At 50.2% G+C, this 22325-nt stretch overlaps 1 protein-coding gene across 2 annotated transcripts in view; it reads left to right on the forward strand.

The window, feature by feature from the left end:
- LOC309884089 (lipase maturation factor 1-like) overlaps positions 1–22325 on the forward strand; it is a 154890-nt gene that overhangs the window by 126523 nt on the left and 6042 nt on the right. For both annotated transcript variants that reach the window (XM_082772777.1, XM_082772778.1), the window contains 4 exons: positions 2285–2468; positions 5207–5360; positions 7573–7756; positions 17041–17153. In XM_082772777.1, the coding sequence (XP_082628903.1) occupies positions 2285–2468; positions 5207–5360; positions 7573–7756; positions 17041–17153 (635 nt within the window). The remainder of the gene's footprint in view (positions 1–2284; positions 2469–5206; positions 5361–7572; positions 7757–17040; positions 17154–22325) is intronic.

The following is a 22325-nucleotide window of genomic DNA, read 5'->3' on the forward strand; positions in this document are numbered from 1 at the left end:
TTGCAGGGTGCTGGCAACTACCAACGTGACACCCCGGTGGAGCAGATAAACACGGGGTTAGCACACAGTGGGAGGAGTAGTTCTGGTTGGGAAAGGGAATGTTAGCACCGCCGTAGGAGTTCCTGGTGAGATTCATCTGATGTCCTCTGTGCAGTTCTTGTCAGCACCCAGAAAGATTGATTGGACCTTGTTCAGGTTCAGAGCATGGTTGCTGGGATAAGCAGACAATGAAGTCCTCTGTGAGCGGAGGCAGGAGCTGGCCGGGTGGCTTGAAAGCGTGAGGGCGGAGAAGGGATGTAGCTGCAGAGATTAAACGGGGGCATCGATGAACTGCAAAAAACAACTTACAAAAAAAAAACAGCTATAGGCTGGGCTTGAATAAATTTAGGCTAGAACAAACGGAGAAATGTTCACAGCCCTCTAGAGAATGAGGCTTTGGCAGAGCTGCCCAGGATGGGAGCCAAGCCCCCGGCAGTAGGGGCAGCACCCAAAAACGCTGTGAGAGGAGATGGGTGTTGGGGGGTCCCACCAGCGCCACTCACACGTGGTCAAAAGCCAAATAATGTGTGATACAAACCCTGCTGCACTCGCTCACACTGGTGGGGAAGCTTCCCACGGGAATATCGCTGTCGCCAGCAGGGCTGTGGGAGTGGTGACAGAGGTGCAGGTGCCCTCTGCCTGCTCCGTGCCGCGCTGGCTCCTGTAGTGGATTTTCTTCAGTGCATGCTTGTGCAGCAGCAGAGGCATCCATGCAAGGTTTTGCACCGATTTCATGAATCCATACAGATGCAGACAAGGAGTAGGGTTTGACCGAGAGGTGTTTGTGGCTCTTCTGTGGCTCAGCGTGCAGCAGCGTGGCTGAGCGCGGCTGCTTGCGGCTCCCGAGACGTCGGTTGTCATCAGTGGGTGCAGGGAAGGGCTGTGATGCAGGAGGTCTCACGGTTCCCAGCCCTTCTGTCCTCCTTCCTTTGCCCTGCTGTGCTTCTTCAGGGCTGGTAAGGAGCCTGCAGTGGGGGCAGAAATTGAAAACAATGCTTGCAAGTAGCAGAAATTGTTCTGGGCGTTGGGTTTTATGTGGAGGCGTAGTGGAAGGCTCTGGCAGGGGGTCGGGGTGTACCTCGAGCAGAGGTGCGGCTGCATCTTCGCCGTGGCTGATGTATGGAAATGGCAAGGAAGTTACATCATGGAACCGTGGGGAGAGCTGCAAAACAAAGCCATATGCTGCGAAGATGTGATTCATGGCCGAGGCTAAACGGGCTGTGCCCAAACATGACCGCGTGGTGCTCATTAGGACTCGCCGGAGAACTGGGGTGCCAGAAGGTTCCTTCTGTTTTTCAAGTCATTGTGATAGTAAGAAAAAAAATACTGTGTGTCTACAAAAAGCCCTTCCTGCTATGTACAAATATTTATGGAGGCTCTTCCAAAGACTCGCAGATTTTTCCACTTTTTCTGCCTTACGCATGCAGAACATTCTCATAAATGGGCAATAAAAGTTAAAATAAAAAATGCCTCTTAAAAAAAAAATAGCATTCTTCATATTTAAAGCTGGTCTTCAATTAGAAGTTCCAATATTTCCTCCTGAAGGGTTTCAGAAGCATTGATTCTGTAGATAGATGGGCATCATCAGGAGGGGGGCGATGCCCCTGGGAGCGCTGCGGAGATGCGGTCACACCGCGCTTGGGCTCGTCTTGTCCCCTGGGGAGTGTTTTTGGGCCCGTAGCCTGGGAAGGGAGGGACAGGGTTTGCCGTCAGTGTTACAGTCATGGAAAATCAGCTGACGGTGTGCTCCAGTTTAAAACACCATCAGCATTTCCTTCGTCACAGCCCTGAGCCCTTGCTGTCGCGTGGGCAGGTTTGAGGCAGGAGGAGGGAGCTCGGCCAGGGCGTTGCATCGTGAGACCCCTCTGGATCCCCATGTCCTGAAGCCAACTGCCAGGGGACACCTTACATTGTGTTCCTGTTGCATGCACTTGCAGGACAGCAGCGTTTGGGTTTCCCTGGCAGAGAAACACCAGCAGGGCCGGGATGGGGAGCAGGCTGCGGCCTGTGGACCGGGGCAGAGCTCACGTGTGCTGCTTTGGATTTTGGGGGCCTGCTGGGCAACACATCGTCCAGGGCTGCTCAAATATGGGTGCAGGGCCAGGGACTGCCCAAGTTTTTTCCTAAGCTGTTTTTAAGCGGGTTTCATTCAGCAAAGCCCACAGAGGTGGGAGCTGTGGGGTCTCCTCCCAGCCTCGGGCAGCTGGCAACTTCAACACCCTCTGCTTCGTTCTTTCTTGTGTAGGTGCTTCTGATAATCAGCGGAAACCTGAGCTTCCTCAACTGGCTGACCATCGTGCCCAGCATCGCTTGCTTTGACGACCTCAGCCTGGGATTCCTCTTCAGCTCCAGGCGAGGAGGGGTGAAAGACCGGGTGGTGCAGATGCAGGCCAGGCAGGCAGCTGGCGAGAAGCCTCCCCTGGGATACGGTGAGTTGTTTCTGGAGGGAGAAAAAGCTACAGAAAGGTGTATTTGGTGTGTTTATCTCAAAAGCTTTCATCTTCTCCTTTGGGAGAAAACACGGATGAGGAGGGAGATAATTTTGCCCCTGCGTGGTCTCCTCTGTGGTTTGAAGGGTGGCTGATTCTTGAGCTGACGACAAATGAGTGCAAAACCAGGAGCTGGTTTATAAAGGTCTGCTGTGACATTGCCACTAGAGGGCACGTCCTTAGTGCAGGTACGGTGCCTTTGGAGGACGTGCAGCAGAAATCCTGACTTCTCTGCTCACAGCAATCAGGGTTCCTTGCCCTCGCCGCAGCGAGCATCAAACTCCAGCCCTAACTAAGCAATGTAGAATTGCACAATTTAGCTTGCGGGTATTTTTTTTTTCTTATTTTTATTTTGACTATTTAAAGTCGAGGATGAAACACGCAGAGTGGTTTGGGACAAGGGTTTCATGTCAGAAGTTGGATGCAGAAGCAGGTCTCGTGCTTGCTCACTCTCAGCACTCCTCTCCCCCCATGGCACGGTGACCCTCTGGCCAATTTGCCCTCCTGCCCCTAGAGCCCACGGGCATTAGGGCTCTGCTTAAGTAACTTCGCATGAAGCCAGACTTCCAGAAAGAGCAAAATTGGTTATTGATCTGTTGTGGAGCCAATAACTCTTGCTCCAAGGGGAAAAGCGAGCTGGCAGCTGGGGATGTGGCTGTCCCCACTCAGCATCCTGCTTGGAGGCGCCGAGAGGAGCGGCTGCGTGGGCACTGCCACAGGGGGGGAGTTCCCAAAAACAGGGTGGAGGTGAACTCCTGTTCGTACCACGAACACAGGGAAGCAAACACAAGGGGGTTTGTAACTTCACAAAGGGGATTAATGTGGCTGATGCTCCACTCGGAAGAGAGTTTTCAAACAGCCTGCTTCCAGCAGATTGCCTGCACAAGCAACACTGGGATATTTTTCATGGGGCTGTGTAACAGATGTAGAGTTGTATTTGCAGTATTTTTATAAACCGCATATAAGCAACAAATTGCCTGTAATATCAACAACAATTGCAGATGCTCATTTTTAAATACACTAAACATCTGTCAGAAGAGTGAAAAATGTCAGCAAGATAGAGCATCTGTCTCTAGTCCTTTCTCATCTACCAAGAAACACAGCTTATTAACCGGAGGGGTTACTTCCAGCAAGGCTAATGCAATTTCATTAAGCTTTCTGTGTGTCCTATCCTATGTATTTTGCTAGAAATCTTAAACACTTTTTCCATTCTGGTAGCTTTGCTGTGGGAGCCAACAGCTTTCCTACCAACTGTATTTTTACATCTAGTTCCAAACAACACTCAAGTTGCACCGTGCTTCTTGGAGGAGAAGCCAAAGGGTGCTTCTCTGCTATGTCACTCCGTGAGTCACTGTGAGGGGGGGATAGACCTTTTTTTTGAGGAACTTGCTCCTTTTCTGTGATGTTCTCCAGAAAACCATGCTGAGCCAGCGCTGCCCCAAGCAAGAAGAAACATCCATAGCTGCCACTGCTCTGGAGTGTAAATGTGTCCCTGTCCTGGGATTTAAAAAAAAAAAAAAAGGGGGAATCTGTAAGTAAAGGGTAGGGTATCTGTAATATTCTGGGTGAATTTGGATTTCTGCGTATTTTTCTGCTAGCAAAGCAGAGGCTGTTCAGCTGGCACTGATGCTCTGTGTGGCAAGAGGCTTAGAGGAGCACTCACCCCTGGGTCACAAGAGCAGAAGACAGGAGGGTACCCAGTCATGCCCTGCTCGTGAACTGATTTTATAAGGATCTGGCCAGGCTGAAGGGCTCATCTCGAAGACAAATCGCTGCCCGGCCGCCTCGTCCTGCTCTCGCAGCAGCCCTGCAGCAGCGCAGGGGGCGAGGGGAGGTATCTCGGCGAGCTCCTTTCCAAACCAAACGGTTCTCCAGAAATGTTCTCAGACTAAACAATTATTAATAGCTTCTGAGAGGGGTTCAAATAAACATCCCTCTCCTGCAGAGATAAGGGGAAAGCTACATGCTATTGCTTTGAATCTGATCCTTTGGCTGTTAATGTTAAACAAATTAAAAACGGCCATAAGCATGGGAGCCCTTCAGAGGTCACTTGTGCTTATTTGTCTGATTGCGCTGGGTTTCTCTCCAGACCGAAATGCCACGTGAATCCAGCGCTGTTCCTGCAAGCCGAATACCAGAGCGCTGCTGAAGTAACACATCTCACACAGAAGCGATAAGTCACAGAGATTTGCAGAGGAAGCAGGGAGGTTTGAACGGAGCCACTGAGTGACAGGGAGGAAAATGCAGGAAACGAGGCTGGGTGGCAGGAGCCCGGGGCGGCCACGTGCGGGAGCGAAGCCGGGGCGAGCCGGAGGCAGCCCACGCACGCTGGGGACCAGGAGGGCGACTCTTAGCAAGGTGCGAGTGCCAGCTGGGTTTTTTCCCCCGCGCCGAAGCGATGATTAATCTTGCATTTTAGACATTTTTCCTTTTAGCCCTTTCTCAGACTATTTAGAGAAAGGCAGATCTCTCCAGCGATAGTGCATGGCCCTCGGCAAGCTCTGCTCGATTACGGGGGGCGTTCGCCAGCCCCAGGCGCGGAGCCGAGCAGCTGCGAGCACCCAGCGGGGTCCCGGCCGGCCCGGGGGGGTCCTGCTATGCCCCCAGGGGCGCAGGAGCAGAGCTGGCTGCTGGCAGCAAAATCACATTCCTCTGCTCTGCTTTCGTGTCCCGAACAGGCCGCTGCATCCGCCAAGTGGTGAACATCTCCTTCGGGCTCCTGATCGCTTACCTCAGCGTCCCTGTTGTCCTGAACCTGCTCAGCTCCAGACAAGTCATGAACACCTCCTTCAACCCTCTCAGGATAGTAAACACCTACGGAGCTTTTGGAAGGTACTCGCATTTTAACGGCACGTTGTACTCCTGCTGTCAGCAGTGTGTGGGATGGTCTGATAGCCTTAAAGCTAAACAGAAACCTTTCCAGTAGCCGGTAGACTTGGAATATCTGTTTATGAGGGAGAAGGAGAAAAAGGAGCAGGTTTCTTTCCCATTAAATGACAATTTGTTTTCTTTGAGCTCCTTTCGGTGAGCTCATTATATTGATGGAGCAAATGTAATAGCAGGATGAAAATATCCGTAAGAGAGTTCATCCAGTGGATAGTCTTCACCATCACCAGCCCACTTTATTTATGGTGCACTTCTCTTCCCATGCACACATTTGCTCTCCCTCGTGTAAATATTCACATAAGCTATTGGGTAGCAGATTTAAGGCCAACAAAAGGAAGTGCTTTTTCCAACAAGTGACTTGGGGAATTCATCGCTACAGGAAGCTGTGGAGACTAAAGTATAAATGGACTCACAAAAAGAACAAGACAGATGGAGAGGACAGGCCCAACAGCAGTCTGGCTGCTTCCAGCAGCTCAGGAAATGCCACGTAGGGCCAAGGGGTGGTCCCCAAGAGGACCCTGAGGGCTCCCCTGGGGTTAGTGGGCTCAGGACAAGGCCCCACAGGAGGATCAGCAGCAGCTGGGGTTTTTACTGCAGGTTGGCTGCTGGGGCAGGAGGGTCTTGCTGCAGGCACGGGAGGTACAGAGCACACCTGCAGCACATCAAGTTAACATGAGGTTTTCCCCAATTTTTCAAACAGCAGGCATTTCTATAGAAAAAAAAAAATGAAAAAAATGATAAAAAATATCAACACTAAAAAAGTTGTGAGAAAAAATGAAGTTTCTTCTTTTCTGAGAGAAGAAGTAATAACCCCTGAACCTCTTCGAAGGCTGGAGTGGTGAAGCTACAGGAGATTGTTTTCTTTGGGTTGTTGTTCTTTTTCTTCTTCAGTCCATGGTTTCTGTTTCAACAGTTACCAGAACCTAAAGAGCATGTGATGAAATGCTGCTGTAATATGTTTGTAATTCCAGCCTATGTAAACCAATAAAAAGAGGATTGCAGCTTATAATGAATATACGATTATGTGAAACTTGACATATTTTGAATCACACAGTAGGAACATACTTTTATTAGTAATTTGGTGTCCCTGATTTACAGTGTGTTTCTAACCATTGGGCAGCTGGCCACGGCTCATAACTCAGCCCAGCATATAATATGGAGCTTGGCTGGAGAATCCAGAAATCTATTAAATGTAGGTAACAATTATAAGCTGGGATGTACAGCATTCCTTGCTTGTAAGCATCTGTCACTAGAAGGTATTGGGGAGAAGGTGGAGCCCGAGTGTGTCCAAACTTTCAGTTTCTTGGGCTGAGGGAGGAAGGACCAAAGCAGTAAAAAATTAAAAGGGTGTTGGGAGCGGGACAGGGTGGATAGGCAGAGTGGCCTGAGCATCCCTGACAGGCACTGAAAACCTGAAAGTTGTGGTTTCATGTGGGTTGTCCATGGCCTGGAGTTTGCCATCCCCGCTGCTCTGCCACCTGGCTGTGCAGAGAAAGTCAACCAAGCAGCAAAGGGAATATGCTTGACCTGCTGTAAGGCTGGGGGGCTTTTTAACCCAGTTTCTAAACATCTACCAGGTATGGAGAGCTTGCTTTGTTTTCCTTTTCTACTTTTCTTGGCTTGATTTGCAGTGGCTCACGCAGTACCTCCTGCTCTAGCTGAGTAATCATGAGACCTCCCTTGCAGCCAGGATGGAGGAGATGGGGATGCACTTAGTGACCATCCTTCATCTCCACTTTCCTATATGATGAGGAGTTTGTAGTCAGAGAGCTCATTCATCATGGGAGTCATCAGAGTAACGAGAGAAAGATTTTCTTCACAAACCTGGTACAAAGAGACAGATTGGCCCAAGGTGAAGATGCTTGTCTGGGATGTGGGAAATGCTTGTTGTGTTCTCTCTCTTTCTTGAGACAGACAAGATCAAGAAGGACAGACCGATCAATTGCAGTAGGAATCATCCTTCTGGGCCGCAGTTCATCCTTGGCCTAGCACAAGTGCAGCGTGAGAGAGGGAAATGAGGGAAAAATGTGAAAGATGGACATTTCCATGTAATTTGCTGCTGGAAAGATAAAAGGCTGCCAGACAGTGGCTGTGCTGACTCTCGTGAACCAGCATTTTGCATGACTTGAGACAACTAACAGTCTGATGTGTCCCACAGCATTACAAAGGAGAGAACAGAAGTCATCCTTCAGGGTACGTCCAGCCCAGACCCCAACGACCCCGCTGCTGTCTGGGAGGAGTACGACTTCAAGTGCAAGCCCGGGGACTTGAAGAGGCGCCCGTGCTTCATAAGCCCCTACCACTACCGCCTGGACTGGCTGATGTGGTTCGCTGCCTTCCAGGTTCGTGCCTTTGTGTGTCCTGAGACGTGTGTGTCCCCTGAACCAGGAAAAACAATTTACGTGAATTTACAATGTGCTTGGGGTGGGGGGGGATGGATATTTGAAGCCTCGGCTAAGTTAATTATGTTTTTTAAAAAAAAAAAAAAATGTATTCCTAAAGGATGTCTGCTGCTAGTGTAATGAAACTCTTGGAAATTTTATGTGAGGCTTTTTAATTGTTTCTCAGCAATAACGGAGCTGAAGGCATTGAGAAGGCGCATGGACTGCACCTGTCCCCAGGCGTGGTGGCACGGTGGGGGTTCACTGCTCTGTACGGGGCAGAATCTGCCCCACAGTGTGCCCGTGTCCTGCAGGGTCACTCTGCCAGCCGCTGGGACCCTCAGCCCCCTGGGGACACCCCTGGGGACCTGGCAGATGCTTTTGCTGCTTGCCTGCCTGCCTGCAGATGTAGCATCCTCACGTGGTATCAGCAGGCAGGTGGCAGCTATACATTAAGAAGGAATAGGGGGAAAACTCGTAAATGTTATTCTTTAATGTCTTGTAGCCTTTTCTGCAAAATCGCAGCCGTGTGACCAGCAGAACTTAGGTGGGATTTTACAAATCTGGGGCTTACAGCAGGGGTGTGAGGCAGCCCCATCTCAGGCTGTGGCAGGCTTTTCTCTTTGTTCTCATGTCCTCTCCTGATGCTCTTCCCTCTCTCTTCTCCCCCCTGCCCCAAACTTCTCTGTTTTCTTTCTTTGTGGTATTTTCATTTAGGCGCCTTTTAGATTCCTCAGTGATGACATAACCATCGCTCTTTGGCTATGGTTTTATATTTACCCCGCTAGTTTTTGTGCGCTGGAATTTCATTTAATCTGCATTAGGTATGCTTATCCCTCAGCAAGACGATAGCAAAGGTTAAAACTTCAGCCAGCAGCGGTGCACAGCATTCAATGAGGGTGCAGACGTTTGAAGGGGAGCTGCTGGTGTAAACCTTACCTCATTTCGGGAGGGCTCCAGCTGCAGAGAAGTCCAGGTCACCCAGCAGAAGGCTGTGCCTGCAGAGAGAAGCATTTCTGAGATGAGAGAAAGGCCGCTTGTTTCCTGGGCAGGAATACCCCCAAGGCCTTACAATACAAAGCGTTCTCGGGTTTAAAAACAAACAGGGGAAGGGCAGAAACGCTCATGCATCGTGGGCAAGTGCTGGCCGTGCTGGTGCTGAGAGACACCGTCACACGCCAGCGCCGTCTGTCAGCGGACACCGGCCACGTGCTGAGTGACGGTGATGTATGGGAGCAGCCTGGGGAGGAGGAGGAAGAGGAAGTAACACAGGCTCCTTCGCATCTGTTTTCTTTTTTTTTAATTTCGCTGAAGGGTTCCCCAAAGCGCTCCTGTGAGCGGGGGGCTGGTGGAGTGCGTGCATGCAGAGGCATCTGTCCGCAGCAGCTGATTAGCAGTAATTAGCTCCGTGGGTCTCTTGCGCCGGGCAGTGGAGGTGCTCGTCCCCTCCTTGCCATGAGCCTGAGTGGGATGCTCAGGGCTGGGGCCACAAATCCTTTCCTGAGCAAGACCAGGGCGTTCACACAGCCTCCCAGTGCAAACCGCTCTTCGGGAAGCAGTCCCAGATCCTGCTTAAGAGTGGAATTAAGAAAAAGAGCAGAAAGGAGAAGAAAAACCCTCAGAGATCTGGGGATGACGCATGTTGAAAACAGCAAGAACACAAGTAACATGCACAGCAGCAAACATTTTCAAGCATGGCTGTTTAGGTTTAGGCATGCAAATACATGCGTAAGCGTGGAAGTAAATCTCCTCCGGAGTGGCTGAAGGTTTGTTTGAAAACTGTGAGCTGTGTACTTAGTGTCAGCTGTCATCCTTGGGAAAGCTGGCCGTCCTGCTCGGAGCTGCCAGAGCCTGCAGAAGGATGTTCGCTGCTTGGCTTTGAGTCCCGCAGAGCCGCGGAAAAGACGAGGAACCAGCAGCCGAAACCCCAGAAGAAGTTTGTGGAGTCAGGCAAGTTTTGCAAACCCCATACAGTAGTTTATGGAGTCCATAAAACCAAGTTACTTCAGCCTCTGGATTATGTTTAATTTGTTTTTTAAAAGTTCTGGATTTTTAACACCGCTGTTCACAGCCTGCGCGATCGCTTCCGAGCAGCCGGCCGGAGGGTTGGTTTTGCAGTTTGCTGGAGGCGGTCAGTTAAGGACCTGACATATCCAGCTCTGACAGCCTGCAGAAAAGCCCGGGGAGTTTGGGGGAAGATATTTACCATCCCTTTGTGCTGCTCGTGACAGGTTCCTCTTTGCACCTCATCACTGCTTGACATACGACGCCTTCCTTCGCTGCGGGCTTCCTGCGAAGCTTTCCACCTTGGCTGTAGCTGCAGGATTTGCTTTGAAGAGCCCAAAATTGGGAGAGCCAGGCCCTTGGCCAGGCTGGCACGGGTCAGCTCTGTGAGGAGCCGCCGGCATGGCCCCAGCTCCGAAACAGGAGGAGCCATGGCACTGCCCCACCTCTGAAGTGCAATTAGCAGTTGGCTGCCTCTTAATTACTGTTTCCAGTAGTGCCTTGATTGTATGCAATGTAACATGGCATTATTTTTCCAGGAAACAATTTTCATGATGTTAATTTTATTATCTAAATATAATATGCCTTTTCATTTGTTTTCTAAATCCCCTCTTTGTTTCATACGTCTCGCCATCCTGTGGGTGCTCTAGCTCTGAATTAAAGTCCTTCATTTAGCTCTGGCAGGGACGTAACCCATCCAGAACCATGTCTGCGTGGCTTCTTCCTGTCTGCAGAAGGGGAAAATCTCCCACAGATAGCCAGCAGCAACAGCGTGCGGAAATCTCTGCGACCTTTTTCAGTGGCTTCTCAGCAGCTGCCTCGGACCGGACTGCTTTTGGTCCATCGCCCAGCTGATAAGGCCGTCACGCAAGTGCAAAGTGAGCTAGGACATTTTTGACAAAAACGGCCCGTCCCTTGGTGAGGAGCTGGTGGTCAGGTGCCTGTTACTGACTCCGCATCCCCTACCTCCATCAGAGCAATTTAAACCCAGGTTTCACCCAGCTCAATGCAATGCACATTTTTAAGAGGAGCTCTAACGACCTGGAAAGAGCAGCGTGATGTGCTCAGTACATTTGCAGGTGCCACCAAGCTGTGTGAGTACAACAGAGGAGGAGATCTAAAAGCACAGCCATCCTGCTGGTTTTGGTCCTAGCAGACAGGAGAGGAGTGCACGGTGATGCTAGCAGGCAGGAGCTGTCTCCTGCCCTGGATGGGATGGATCAGAGAGCCGTTCTCCAAGGCAGCCTCTTGGGCCAAGCGTGCAGCACCAGAAGAGGACCAGCAGTGATGTTTCAGCATTATAAAAAGAAAAACACCATACAAAGGAGGTGAGCAGGCATTTGACGTGCACAGTGTCACCCTCCCACTAAGCCAAGCATCCTAATTCAGGATAGACACAGACAACTGGCAAGGCTGCAGCAGAGGGACCTGCAGAAACCTCGTCTCACAGCGACTGCCTGAACAGATCTGCATGGGGTGAGAGCAGGAGGGAAGGCTGGCCATCAAAACAGGTTTGGAATATGTGGAAACCTACCGCAAAGTGGAAAGTAACAATCTGTTTTCTGCGTCCCTGTGGAGAAGGGAGGAAATAATGGACCAAATGGCAGAATATGATTTAATCTCAAGAAAATTCAGGTTAAGCGTTAGGAAAAACTTTCCAACAAGAAGATAGTGTGATGGCAGAATCCGCTCCCAGAGGTGTCGTTCCAATGCAAAGACGTCCTGTTTGTACAGAAGCTGGAGACAAATTTGTTAAAGCTTTTTTCTCTCCTCCAGCTGATGACAATGCTCCTGTAATTATTTGACTTACATGTTTATTGTTTTTAGGTGCCCCACCATCGTATCCTAGAAATGAGCTGTGTGGTGCCACTGGTATGAAAAGTGTTTTGGGCAGATTTTTGGCAGGCTGCAGGTGGATTCAGTGTTGTTAAGAAATAACAACCAGAAAACAAAATAGTGCTCATAGTTTTGGGGCTTTGAGTTGGTCAGTTTTCCTGGTAGTGGGATGTCTTGGACTTTGTAAAAGCCGGTTGTTTGTAGTAAAAGACATTTGTTCTTCACCATTGGGCAGTAGTAGAAAGCCTTCACTGCTCCTAATAAAGAATAATCAAAGGAAAGGCTTTTTCCTCCTTGCTGTGGCATGAAGGTTATTTATTCTGTTTAGGTCGTGTAAGCTCTCCATGTTGGGGTCTGTGTTTGGCCATGCTCTTGGTGCTTACCACATAATAACTAGTCAAAAAAAAAATAACAATCCCACTGTCCTCTTGAGATTGTTTTGTAAATCTGAGTGTTTTCCTGCATTATACCTTGAAGCAACTCCAAGAGTATCAGAGTGTCAGGATGGCCTGTAGCCCAAGGGACACATCTAAAATTCAGACCACTTTTGTTGCGCAGGAGTTGTGTTGCTCCACGTTAATGAGGTGAGAGCAGTGGGATCCCGGTGTGCTGCACAGTGACACGCCTGGGATGTTTAAGACTTAAGGAGCATCGTTCTCGATAGCATGGCAGAACCACAGGCAACATCAATGCTAATATCAGGGGCTGTTCCCCCTCCAAGCATCTCCCTTCCCTGGCATCTGTCTGTCTGTCTGTCTCAGATGACCATTCTGAGGCTGCACGTTGTGTTTGGGATGTTTTAACTCCAGCAGGGGACCGGCAGCACCACGGTGCCACCAGACACCGGCACAGAAGCTGCTCTGACTGCGGCTGTGTCCTAAAAGCTCTGAAAACTGGCACCAAACCTTCCAAATAACAGCAGCTGTGGTGCACCCAGAAGAACCGTGTGTTTTCCAGGTGCGATGTGTAAGTTTATAGAAAAAACTCAGCTGACTCCATAAAAGAAGACAGAAACATGAGCAGCAGGATGGGTGTTCGAGGACCTTTTGCTGGAAGAGCTGAGAAAAAGAAATCCTATATGTAGGGCAGGCAGATGAAACTTCTATAAAATATTTTATTCAAACCTCTCTTACCTGGGTTGTCCAGCCAGGAGGTACTTACAGGAAAAAGCTGCATGGCAGCAGAGCAGAGGAGGAGGTGTGTGTAACATAGTAAAACCTAAACCTCGTGACCAACGTACTAAGCAGGGCCTTTTACATTTCCTTTCTTTCCCCTTCCAAAAATACAGGCCTCAATTCACTTCCATTTTCCATTGCCGCATGCATACGTTTTGGTCCACGTGCAGAATGTAGGAATTATATTTTCTCCTTTTAACTGCGATCAGAATGAGAAATTTCAACCCCCCTGAGGGGCATTAGTGCCAGCTGCAGGCCGCGTCGTGCAGCGCTGCAGTGCCCAGGAGCACAGGTAAGGCTGACGGCCTGCCATGTACAGCCACGGGCTGTATGAACACGGAGCGAGACCTGGGCTCTGCAGGGAGTGAGTGTTGCCCGCGGGGGCTGCTGTGGGTCCCTGTCTGCATTTTGTCCTGGAACAAAGCGACTTTTCTTTCCCAGCGCAGAGGTGGTACGGGAGCTGTGCCAGCTGCACCTTTCCCGTGTGGGCAAGGTCTGAGGAGCGGTTTCCCTGCCCTGCTCTGCTCTCTCACAGCCTCTGGTCTCCCCTGGGACTGCTGCCCTCCCAGCTGTGCACAATTCCTCTGGGGACACAATGCTTTCGCCAGCACCCTGTGCTACAGCAGGCTAAGGGGGCGGCTGAGTGTGCCTTGAGGAACTGCCCCCACAGAATTAACAAGCAGTGAGCCAGACCTGCTGTAAAACGCTTTGCCTCTCTAAGAAACTCCTAGGAAGAGGGGAATGAGGTCACTGGAGATGATGAGGAGTGCTACACGCTGAAGTAGCCTTCAGCCTTCCCTGGTGAAGTCACTCGGGTAGCGGGACGGTAGTGAACTTTGCTGAGATGGAGCATTGCAGGAAAGCAAAGCATCGCATTAGTTACGCTCTCCTTTCTGCACGACGTGGTTCATTTCTCCAGCTGATAGCTCAAGTTCTCCAAACAGCAACAGTTGAAGCCACTCAGCTGCAGAAGGGTAAACGTCAGTGTAAGCAGAAATGTGAATATTGGGTGAAAACATCCCGGATGGTGGAGTTACTGCTTTACATCCCCAAAGCGGGTAGGCTGTGACGCAAAAAAAAAGCCCCTTACGACACAGGGCTGCAATGCAAACCCTCCCCCGGTCATCTGCAGTTGCACACCGAGCCCGATGTGAAAACGTGCAGGGCTCCCAACCATGTGAAATAATAATGCCGGGCTCCCGTGCCAAGTTTCCAGCTGTTTCCACATGTGCATCTCATAGTTACCTCCTCCCGTGCGCCTGTGCCAGGACTGAGATTCAATAAAATGCCACACTAATCCGCAGTCCTTTTTCATTAAATGACCAATTAAAGCTGGAGGAAAAGGGTTCTTATTATTATTATTTCAGTTGGGAACATGTTCCCTGTAGAGCCGTGTGGTTTTTATATATATATTTTTGCGATGATTATATTCTCTCCTACTTTATCTCTGCAGAGTTCCGTTGCTACTGCAGCTGCCTTACCCCCAGCTCCTTGCTGTTGCCTGACTTAGTGGAGATTTGGCTTAAAATTCTGTAAAAGGTATTAAATTCGGCTGCCTGCAAGTGACTGTATTCAAGGTGAGAATGCCGTGTTTATACACCGGCAAAGTGTAAAAACGGAGAAGTTGGAGAATATAAACAGCTGCAGAAAAGTCTCTTTGCACAGAAAGGTGGTGGTGGCAGCCTGGGGCTGCGGCGAGGCGAGGCTCCTCACACTGGGCACGCAGAGATGGGGATAAAGAGCAAAGAAAGCCCCGTCCCCAAGCAGTGAGGAGGGCAGGGACACCAGGAGGAGCTGATTTGTGAGTTTTGCATGAGGCTGAAGCCAGTTTGGAAATAAAAGCTCAGGGTGCCTTGACCTGTCTTGGTCAGTCCACCACGTTATGCCCAACACCCAATCTGGGGAGGTCCCGTGGTGGTGCCAGCTGGAAGAGGAGCTGGAGGTGGTCTTGGTCCCTGCAGAGCTGCGTGTGCTGCATTGCCCAGGGGCTGCAGGGGCTGCCCGGGAGCATGAGGGGAGCTGAGCCCCAGCGTTGGATGTGGAGGACAGGAGCCAGATGGGGCCTCACTCCCTGCCCATGGAGGTGCGGGGAGGCTGAGCAGCCTGTGACACGTGCATCCCTTCTGTTTTATTTGATGCACAGGGTGCTTCAGGCTCTGACTCCTCTGTTTTGCATGCTCACAGCTAGCAGAAGTCGAGCTCAACGCCAGATGAGTCTCTCCCGTTCTAAATATCATAAATATATATTGCAGCTCTGCAGACGGTGTCGGGGTCTGGTCCCACCAGATCCGCAGAGAGGAACTGTCACCTTCCTGCCCTGCGCCTCGATGCTTCCCTGGACGGAGCCCAAATCACCTGGGCTCTTTTTTTTTCCCCCTTTGCCACCGTATCGCTTTACAGCCTAACGAGTTAACCAGCGCAGGCGTGAGCACGGCTCTGCTCCCGCGTGCTCCCAGCATCGGCGGCGTGCGATATCCAAGCCTTTGTGCTGGGGGGAGCGGGGGGAGCTGCGCCGGGTGGAAATTTCTCACCGCAGACTTTGCTGGGGCCAGACATGCTGTAAATTTTACAAGAAAAACACTTTACAAACCAGAAGTCCAACTCTCGTGCGCATGGAGCCGCTAATTAACAGTTTGGAGACCGGGCGAGCCAGGGAGCCGATTCCACCATCACTGAGCCTCTTGGTTTTGCATCAGGCTTTCAGGATTTGGGGTTCTCTGTGAAGTTCCAGCTCTGGGAGGCTGGAGGCTTCAGTTACTGTTTTTCTCCCACTTCCCCCACCTTGTGCACAGGACCCCTCGCATCTCAGGCATCGTGGAGCCGCACGGCTCAGCTGGAAGCCTCAGCTGGAGTCACTGGGGGTTCCTCAACATGCCAGGACTGCAGGCAGGGACACGGCCGGCTTCTGCCCCTCCATGAGAGCCCCCAGCACCTCTGCACCAGGCAGGGAGCCAGGAGGAGAAGGAGAAATGGGAGATGGGGTTCTGAGAGGTGTGGAGGAGGAAGGAGAGCACCTGGAGGTGGCACAGGGCGGTGGCACAGCCGGGACAGACCCAAGGGGAAGCGCCGTGAGGCAGGACAGAAGCAGGCAGATGGGGAGAGGAACCTTTTTTAAAAAGCTGTTGGCTGAAATAACTGTGGTTTTCCTCTAAATTGTGATGAGCATGGGTCAGAAGCCCTCCAAGGCAGGGCTGCTGCTTGATGGGCCTCTCCACCAGAATTTGGTGTTTTCCATCTCTTTTCTCTCCTCTGTTTCCCGTGGCAACGGAAATAACAAACTTTGCCATTAGAAAAGATTTGCAGAGTAACTTTGCATTGATGTTCTGCATTAGTCACAGTCTTGCAGGTACAAATGCCGGGTTTAGCTTTCCCACAGTGTCCCCTACTGCTTGCATTAAAAAATCCATTTAGGTGCACGTTAAAAAACAGGGAAAAAAAAATGTAAGGCACTGAAAGTCACCAGAAAGGGAAATGGTTTTTATGGAGCCTCACCAAGAATCCCTGCAAGTTGTGAGATGCATTCATTCCTGGAGGGGGGTAAATACAGAGCCAAAATTGCTGACTGCAGTGTCCTAGAGCTGATTAATTTGGTTTCAGAGGTAGCATGATAAAGGGTTTGGCCTAGACATTGCATGTAAAGAGGACAGACTAGATGAGAGGAAAGAAAGAGGATGCAAGAGAAAGGAATCCAGGAATAGAGATTTCACCTTCTTCTGCTTTCTTTCTGTTAGCACAGCAGGGAAAGCAGCATAGGATGGGTGGATTCTCATTTCCAAATGTGCAGTTTTGGCCATCAGGTGCACTGCGGCCGCTGGCCAGGCTTCGGGGATGCCTGCGGTGGTGGGCCCTGCGTTGCTCTTGGGGCAGCCCAGCAGGGTGTGAGCAACCATCACAGCTCAGCTAATGAGAAACTCATTAAATCTGTGTGCCTGGCACGCCCTCAGCTGCATCCATTCCCTTGGGAATGATTTCCAGATGGGGTGAACTCAGGAGCTCTCCGGGCTGCCCTGGGATGCTGGTGTGCCACACCAGGCTGCTGGTGACACCGCAGGTCTTGCTCTGGACCTCGAGTTGTTGGATCCCACGAGATCTGTTCCTGCAATGCCAGGACATTGATTGTTGGCCATCGCATCAGCTGTAATCTCTTCCCAGAGACCGTGCAGACATCTGCGATGGTGACTCTGCTGCAGGGCAGTGTCTAACATTGGTATTTCTTTCTTTTTCCCCAAGACCTACGAGCAGAATGAATGGATCATCCACCTGGCTGGGAAGCTGCTGGCCCAGGAAGAGGAGACCCTGTCCCTGATGGCAACAAACCCATTTGAGGGCAGGGCACCACCACGGTAAGCTTTGGATTTTGCCAAGGGAGCTGAAAGCTCCTGGGCTTTGTGTTCAGCGTGATCGTTCCTATCCTGGATGTCCAAACACGTTTTCTGAGGCCATTAAATAGGGTGGTTTTTTGATATCAGGGCACCGTGAAGAGCTGGTGCTCTCAGCACCTTGCTGTCTTCTGCTGGAGACCTGGGGACCCTCCGGTTGGGTCTCTTCCCAGTCTCCAGGGGCTCGGTGCTGCTTCTCTTGGACAGGAATCTCGACTGCTGCAGTGGTTTCCTGCCCAGCAGCTTCAGATTTTTTGCCACGATCACTTTGCGAGGTCAGATCAAAAATACCATTTCTAGCAGCCTATTGAGATATTTCAAAGATGAAACAGCCCTGCAGAAATACTTGTTTTTGTTGATACTCGTCTCGGAATTGTTTGCATTTTCAATGAAGAGACAAAGCAAACATCAGTAAGGGAAAAGCACAGACGAAAACCCCGAGGTTTCTACAAAAGGAAAATTTTCACAAAAGTGTCTATTTTGTTGATGAAGTTATTTTTAGCTGAAAAAACACTTTAAGGGAATTTTGGATCAACTTAAGTAATATTATGCTCTTGCTAATATTTTCCATTTGAGGCTCTCAAGATGCATAGCAAACAGGGATTAAGGTTCCCAGCACCAAGTGAAATGAACTTCCCTTTGAAACAGAGCTGGTGTTTTTCAGCTCTAACACAGTGTAGCCCTAAAACCTGGAGGAGAGATTCCTTTTCTAGCCTAGACACTAAGAATTTCCACCTTTTACCAAGGTGCTTCCTTTAGGACATGCCATTTGGTGGCTCATACACTGAGGTGAATGTGTGTCTGCGTACATTCTGCAGAAAATCAGCAGGCTCACAGCTTGGGATGTACTGTTGAAGTGACTTTCCCACCACGGCATTTGAGTATTTCCTATAACCACATTTCCGGGGTTCCCCAGGCATCCCAAATTGTCTCCTAGCGCACAGGTCCCGTATCGGAGCGCTGGTACAGGCTGATGGTAACGAGTTCACTTCAAGCACGGGAGCCAAAGCTGCAGGAACAGCAGAAATTTAGGGTTGCACGTCTTCTCCTCTCAGAACCCATTTCCCCTCGGCACAGCCCTCCCGGTGCGTGGGGCAGGAGGCTGCCCCTAGCCCGGAGACTCCCCACCGCGCCGGCGTTCCCGTAAATCGGGGTTTATTGTGCAGCTTGGCTTACGGGGCTGTGCCGCGGCTTGTTGGGTCTGGTACACACAAATAATTACACCTTGGCTCGGGTCCAGGAGGGACCTCGGGAACCTGTATTAATTACTGCTACAAAAGGCGTGCTGGGAGATAGCAGCACGTCCCTTGCCACGGATGGATACGGCTTTAATAGCGTCGATGGAGGGGTTTTAGCTCTGCTTAGCTCTGCTCGCCTTGGTTAGGAGCAGAGCGGAGGTGCTGCGCGAGGGGGCTCGTGCCGGGACCTGCAGGGCTGCGTCTTTATGGAGCTTGTCACAGGATCGTGTCGGGCTGTAATTTGTGAGGCTGAGCTGAAATAGCTGCTGGAGACCTGTACGATGCTGGCTCCGCGTCAAACGGGGGGATTTACTGTCCGAGTCTCCCCAGACTTTGCTGATATCCCCGAGGCTCGGGGCTGTAAATTCACTGAGCGGCGTCCTTTGTGGGGAGTTCCCGTGCCTTGCTTTCTTTTAAAAAGCCAGCCCTGAGTGCTGGCTGACCCCGGGGGGTTCAGCAGAACCTGGACCTTTAGACACCGAGTCACCAGTTTGAATTAGGTGTCCCCTGGTGCCAGCAACCAAAAGTCATTACCATCTGGTGGCTGCTGGCTGTAAACGGCTCTCGCGGTTCGCCGAGTGACAGAAGCATTTGATAATCCCAGAGCTGTTTATTACCGCCTGTCCCCCAGTGCCATAAACATCGCTGCTGCTACTCACCACGACTGAAACTGAAAACAAGACATCGCAGCAGATTAAAACTCAAGATGTATATCGCATCTCACCTTGCGAGGCTTTGCCATGGGTTGCGTCTCTTGTATGTTTTCTGGCATCAGTGGTGTTAAAAAATGAATATAGGAACTCATTTAAAATTGAAAATAAAGAAACAGGGGTAACACTACATTGTTCCAGGTGTGAATAGTTTTTTTGTCATATTCTGTAACAGGTAAGGAAATTGAATGTTCAGGAGCTTAAAGCAAAAACAAAAGCAAATCTTTATCTTAGCTTTTATAGGATAACGATTGCCTAGAGGACAGAGGTGTACAAGCATTTCCGATAGCTGTGGAGCAGCATGGATGCTGTGTTGAACACACAAAGCCATATATATTGTTGAACAGGGTCTTGATTCATGCGGTACCTTGCTTTTACCAAAGCACAGACTCTGTTTTCACTCTTTAGCAGCTAGTTTATAGTAGGAAAAGATCAGGATCCAGTGCTGGTTTTATGTGTCAGCTGCCTTTGCTCTGGCATTAGTTGTGCTTTAAAAGTTTTTCATGGGTCTAGTGTATTTTTGGGTGGCTTAAAATAAAAATAACAATTTACAAATGCTCATTTTGGCTCAAACCAAAGTCCAACACACCATTTAACCCTGGATCCCAGTTTGTAGGTCACGTTTCTGGTTTTAGCGAGCTAAACCCAAATACCTGGGACCTTGGCCCTGTCCATATTTTACCCAGGTGCAAAGGGGAGGGCTGCGAGGATGCAGGAGCTGGACCACAGCCGGCAGTGGGGTTGCCACTTAGTCACGAATTCCTGTTGTTATTTACACGTTTTTGGCTGTTGTTTGCTGGTAGCACCTCCCCTGCATAGCTTGCATATGGAAACTGAAGTGATCGTTTGCCTTTTTTTTTTTTTTCTCCCAGTTTTTATGCCCCATCCCAGTTCTGCTGAGTTGACACTTCTGGCATTTGCGGCTGGCGCGTTCGCAGCAGCTCTGTCAGCTCCTTCGGATCCAGCATTCGTTCTGCTCAGGCGGGCTCGCCTGCCAGGCTAGCTGGGGCTTTTTTCTTTAAATTTCAAAAATTTGCCATTTCTCTGCTGGATTTCAGGCGGTCCCTTGTTGCACTTGGAAGTGGGTTCCCTCCTGTTCCTGCTGAGCCCCAGTTGCCCAGGAGAGCTGCCCACAGCTGGGGACACTTCCCTGGGCCCTTGGGCCTGGGAGGGAACGGAGGCAGCAGTGGGAAATGAGAGGAGACCCCCGCTTGGATTCATCCCCCTGAGCAATATTTAGCTGCACGCTGCATGCACAGATCCCCAGCGCTGGCATTTGCCTTTTTGGCGTTACAATTTCATTCTGGTTGTAAGCAAAAACCTTAAATTTGTGCCCTAACTGTAGCATCTGGAAAGAAGAGCAAATTCCAGGGGTGTGGAGCTGTGGTGGTGCCCGGAGGCTGCCCATGAGCTGGCTCCTGCGAGCCTCCAGCGCGGCGCGGTGCCACCTCCCAGCTCACTCCCGCACTCCCCTTCGGTAGCTGCCTGGAAAAAGGGCTAATTTTCCTACCAGATCCCCCCCTCCACTCTGAAGGGAATTTTGAGACTTAATTATTTTCATTCCCTGCTAGACTAAATAATTAGGGGAAGGGACTGTTTTCCATAAGAACATTACGCTCCATACTCCACGGAGTTTATTCTGTTAATGGAAACTCTACACCTTAAATAGCCAAGGGACTTTCAAAATGAGTTAATGCCTTCGAAATGAAATTTCTGAGACCAAAGTTTGTAGGTTTCTTTACAACTCTAGAAATTATAGTATTTTTTCAAGTGTGATAAACTTAAAATGAGAAACAGGTGACTGATTAAAAATGAGGGCATTGTTGAGCGCCCAGCCTAGCTGAGTGTGAAGCTTTACTTCAAGCAAAGTGATGTTTGTGGAATGTAGATTTACAAAATATTATTGTGCAGCGGATAGTTCATAAAACACCCGCCATCATAAATCTGAATGGTAGGGCTTTGGCTGAGAAATTAATAAGTGTTTAACACACCGTCATGGAAACAGCCTGCAACAACGAAAGAAAACAAAAATCAGGTTTTGCCTACAGAGGGAGGGAAAAAAAAAATCGATTTTATTTTTGACCTGAAGTGTTCAGTGTGTCTGATATTAAATCATGTTCACTTAAGGACTTTTATTCCAATTATAGTAGCACTCTGTTGAAAAAGCCCCAGCGTGCAGCTGAAGACCTGGATTTGTCGCGGCAGCGTTATTTATGGAGGCAGCACTTCCAATTTGATGCTACCTGACCAGGAAGGGCCAGGCCTTAAAATATCTGTTTACAGCCCTTAGTGGCTTTAACGACACAGAAGAGAACCAGAAATCCCCACAGAGCAGGGTGCAGGGTTAGCTCCCTTGGGTGCAGGAGCAAAGTCCTCCCTGCGAGTGTGGGTCAGGGCTGGGTGCCTGTGGGGAGAGGATGGCGTGGGAGGAAGAAAGCTCCAGGACTCAGTCCGATGGGGTGGTTATAGGCACAGTGAGCGTCTGAGGAACTTATTTAGGGTAAAATACCACAAGTTCCTTGAAGTTTGTTTTTTAAATAGAACAAACAAACAGGAGACCAACCCAGCACGGGTGGGTAGTGGTCATTCTGTAACCATTGAGGGCAATGCTGGAGGAAGGCAGGGCATACAGAATTAGATGTAAATATGGGCTGGAGGAGGAATGATATTTCTAACCCTGTGGGGTCTCCCCGAGAAGAGTCCCTAGAGGCAGTGAGAGCAGTGTTCACGGGCAGGGGATGCTGCATGGGCACGCAAGGCCTTCAAGGTGTGAGCGGAGCTGTGACAATCCCAGGCGGCCCCTGTCAGCCCAGACATTTGTCTCCTGGGACAAGTCTCCCTCCAAGCTCTGATCCCAAAGCCAAGAGAAGTGTTTGCCTTCCTGGCTGTTCAGACAAATGGGCAGGAGCCAACAAAAATTCACTTTGTCCTTCCCTGGGTCCCTGCTGCGGGCAAGGGCCTGGTGCAGGCCGGAGTTGTGCCCGTGCCGAGCCGCAGGAGGGCCCGTCCTGCACCTCAGGGTTTGTTCTGGTTTCCCAGGATAATCCTTTTGTTCTACGTTTATTTGATGAACACTGTGATTTGGCAGAATTTGGCTGTGAGAGATCTCTGGGTACCCGTGTGGGCCACGCAGCATCGCAGCGTAAGGTGGCTGCAGAAATCAGCAGAGCCCCAGAGCATCTCCCACG

The sequence above is a fragment of the Aythya marila genome (assembly GCF_965140915.1).
Source record: "Aythya marila genome assembly, chromosome: 15".
Taxonomy (NCBI): domain Eukaryota; kingdom Metazoa; phylum Chordata; class Aves; order Anseriformes; family Anatidae; genus Aythya; species Aythya marila.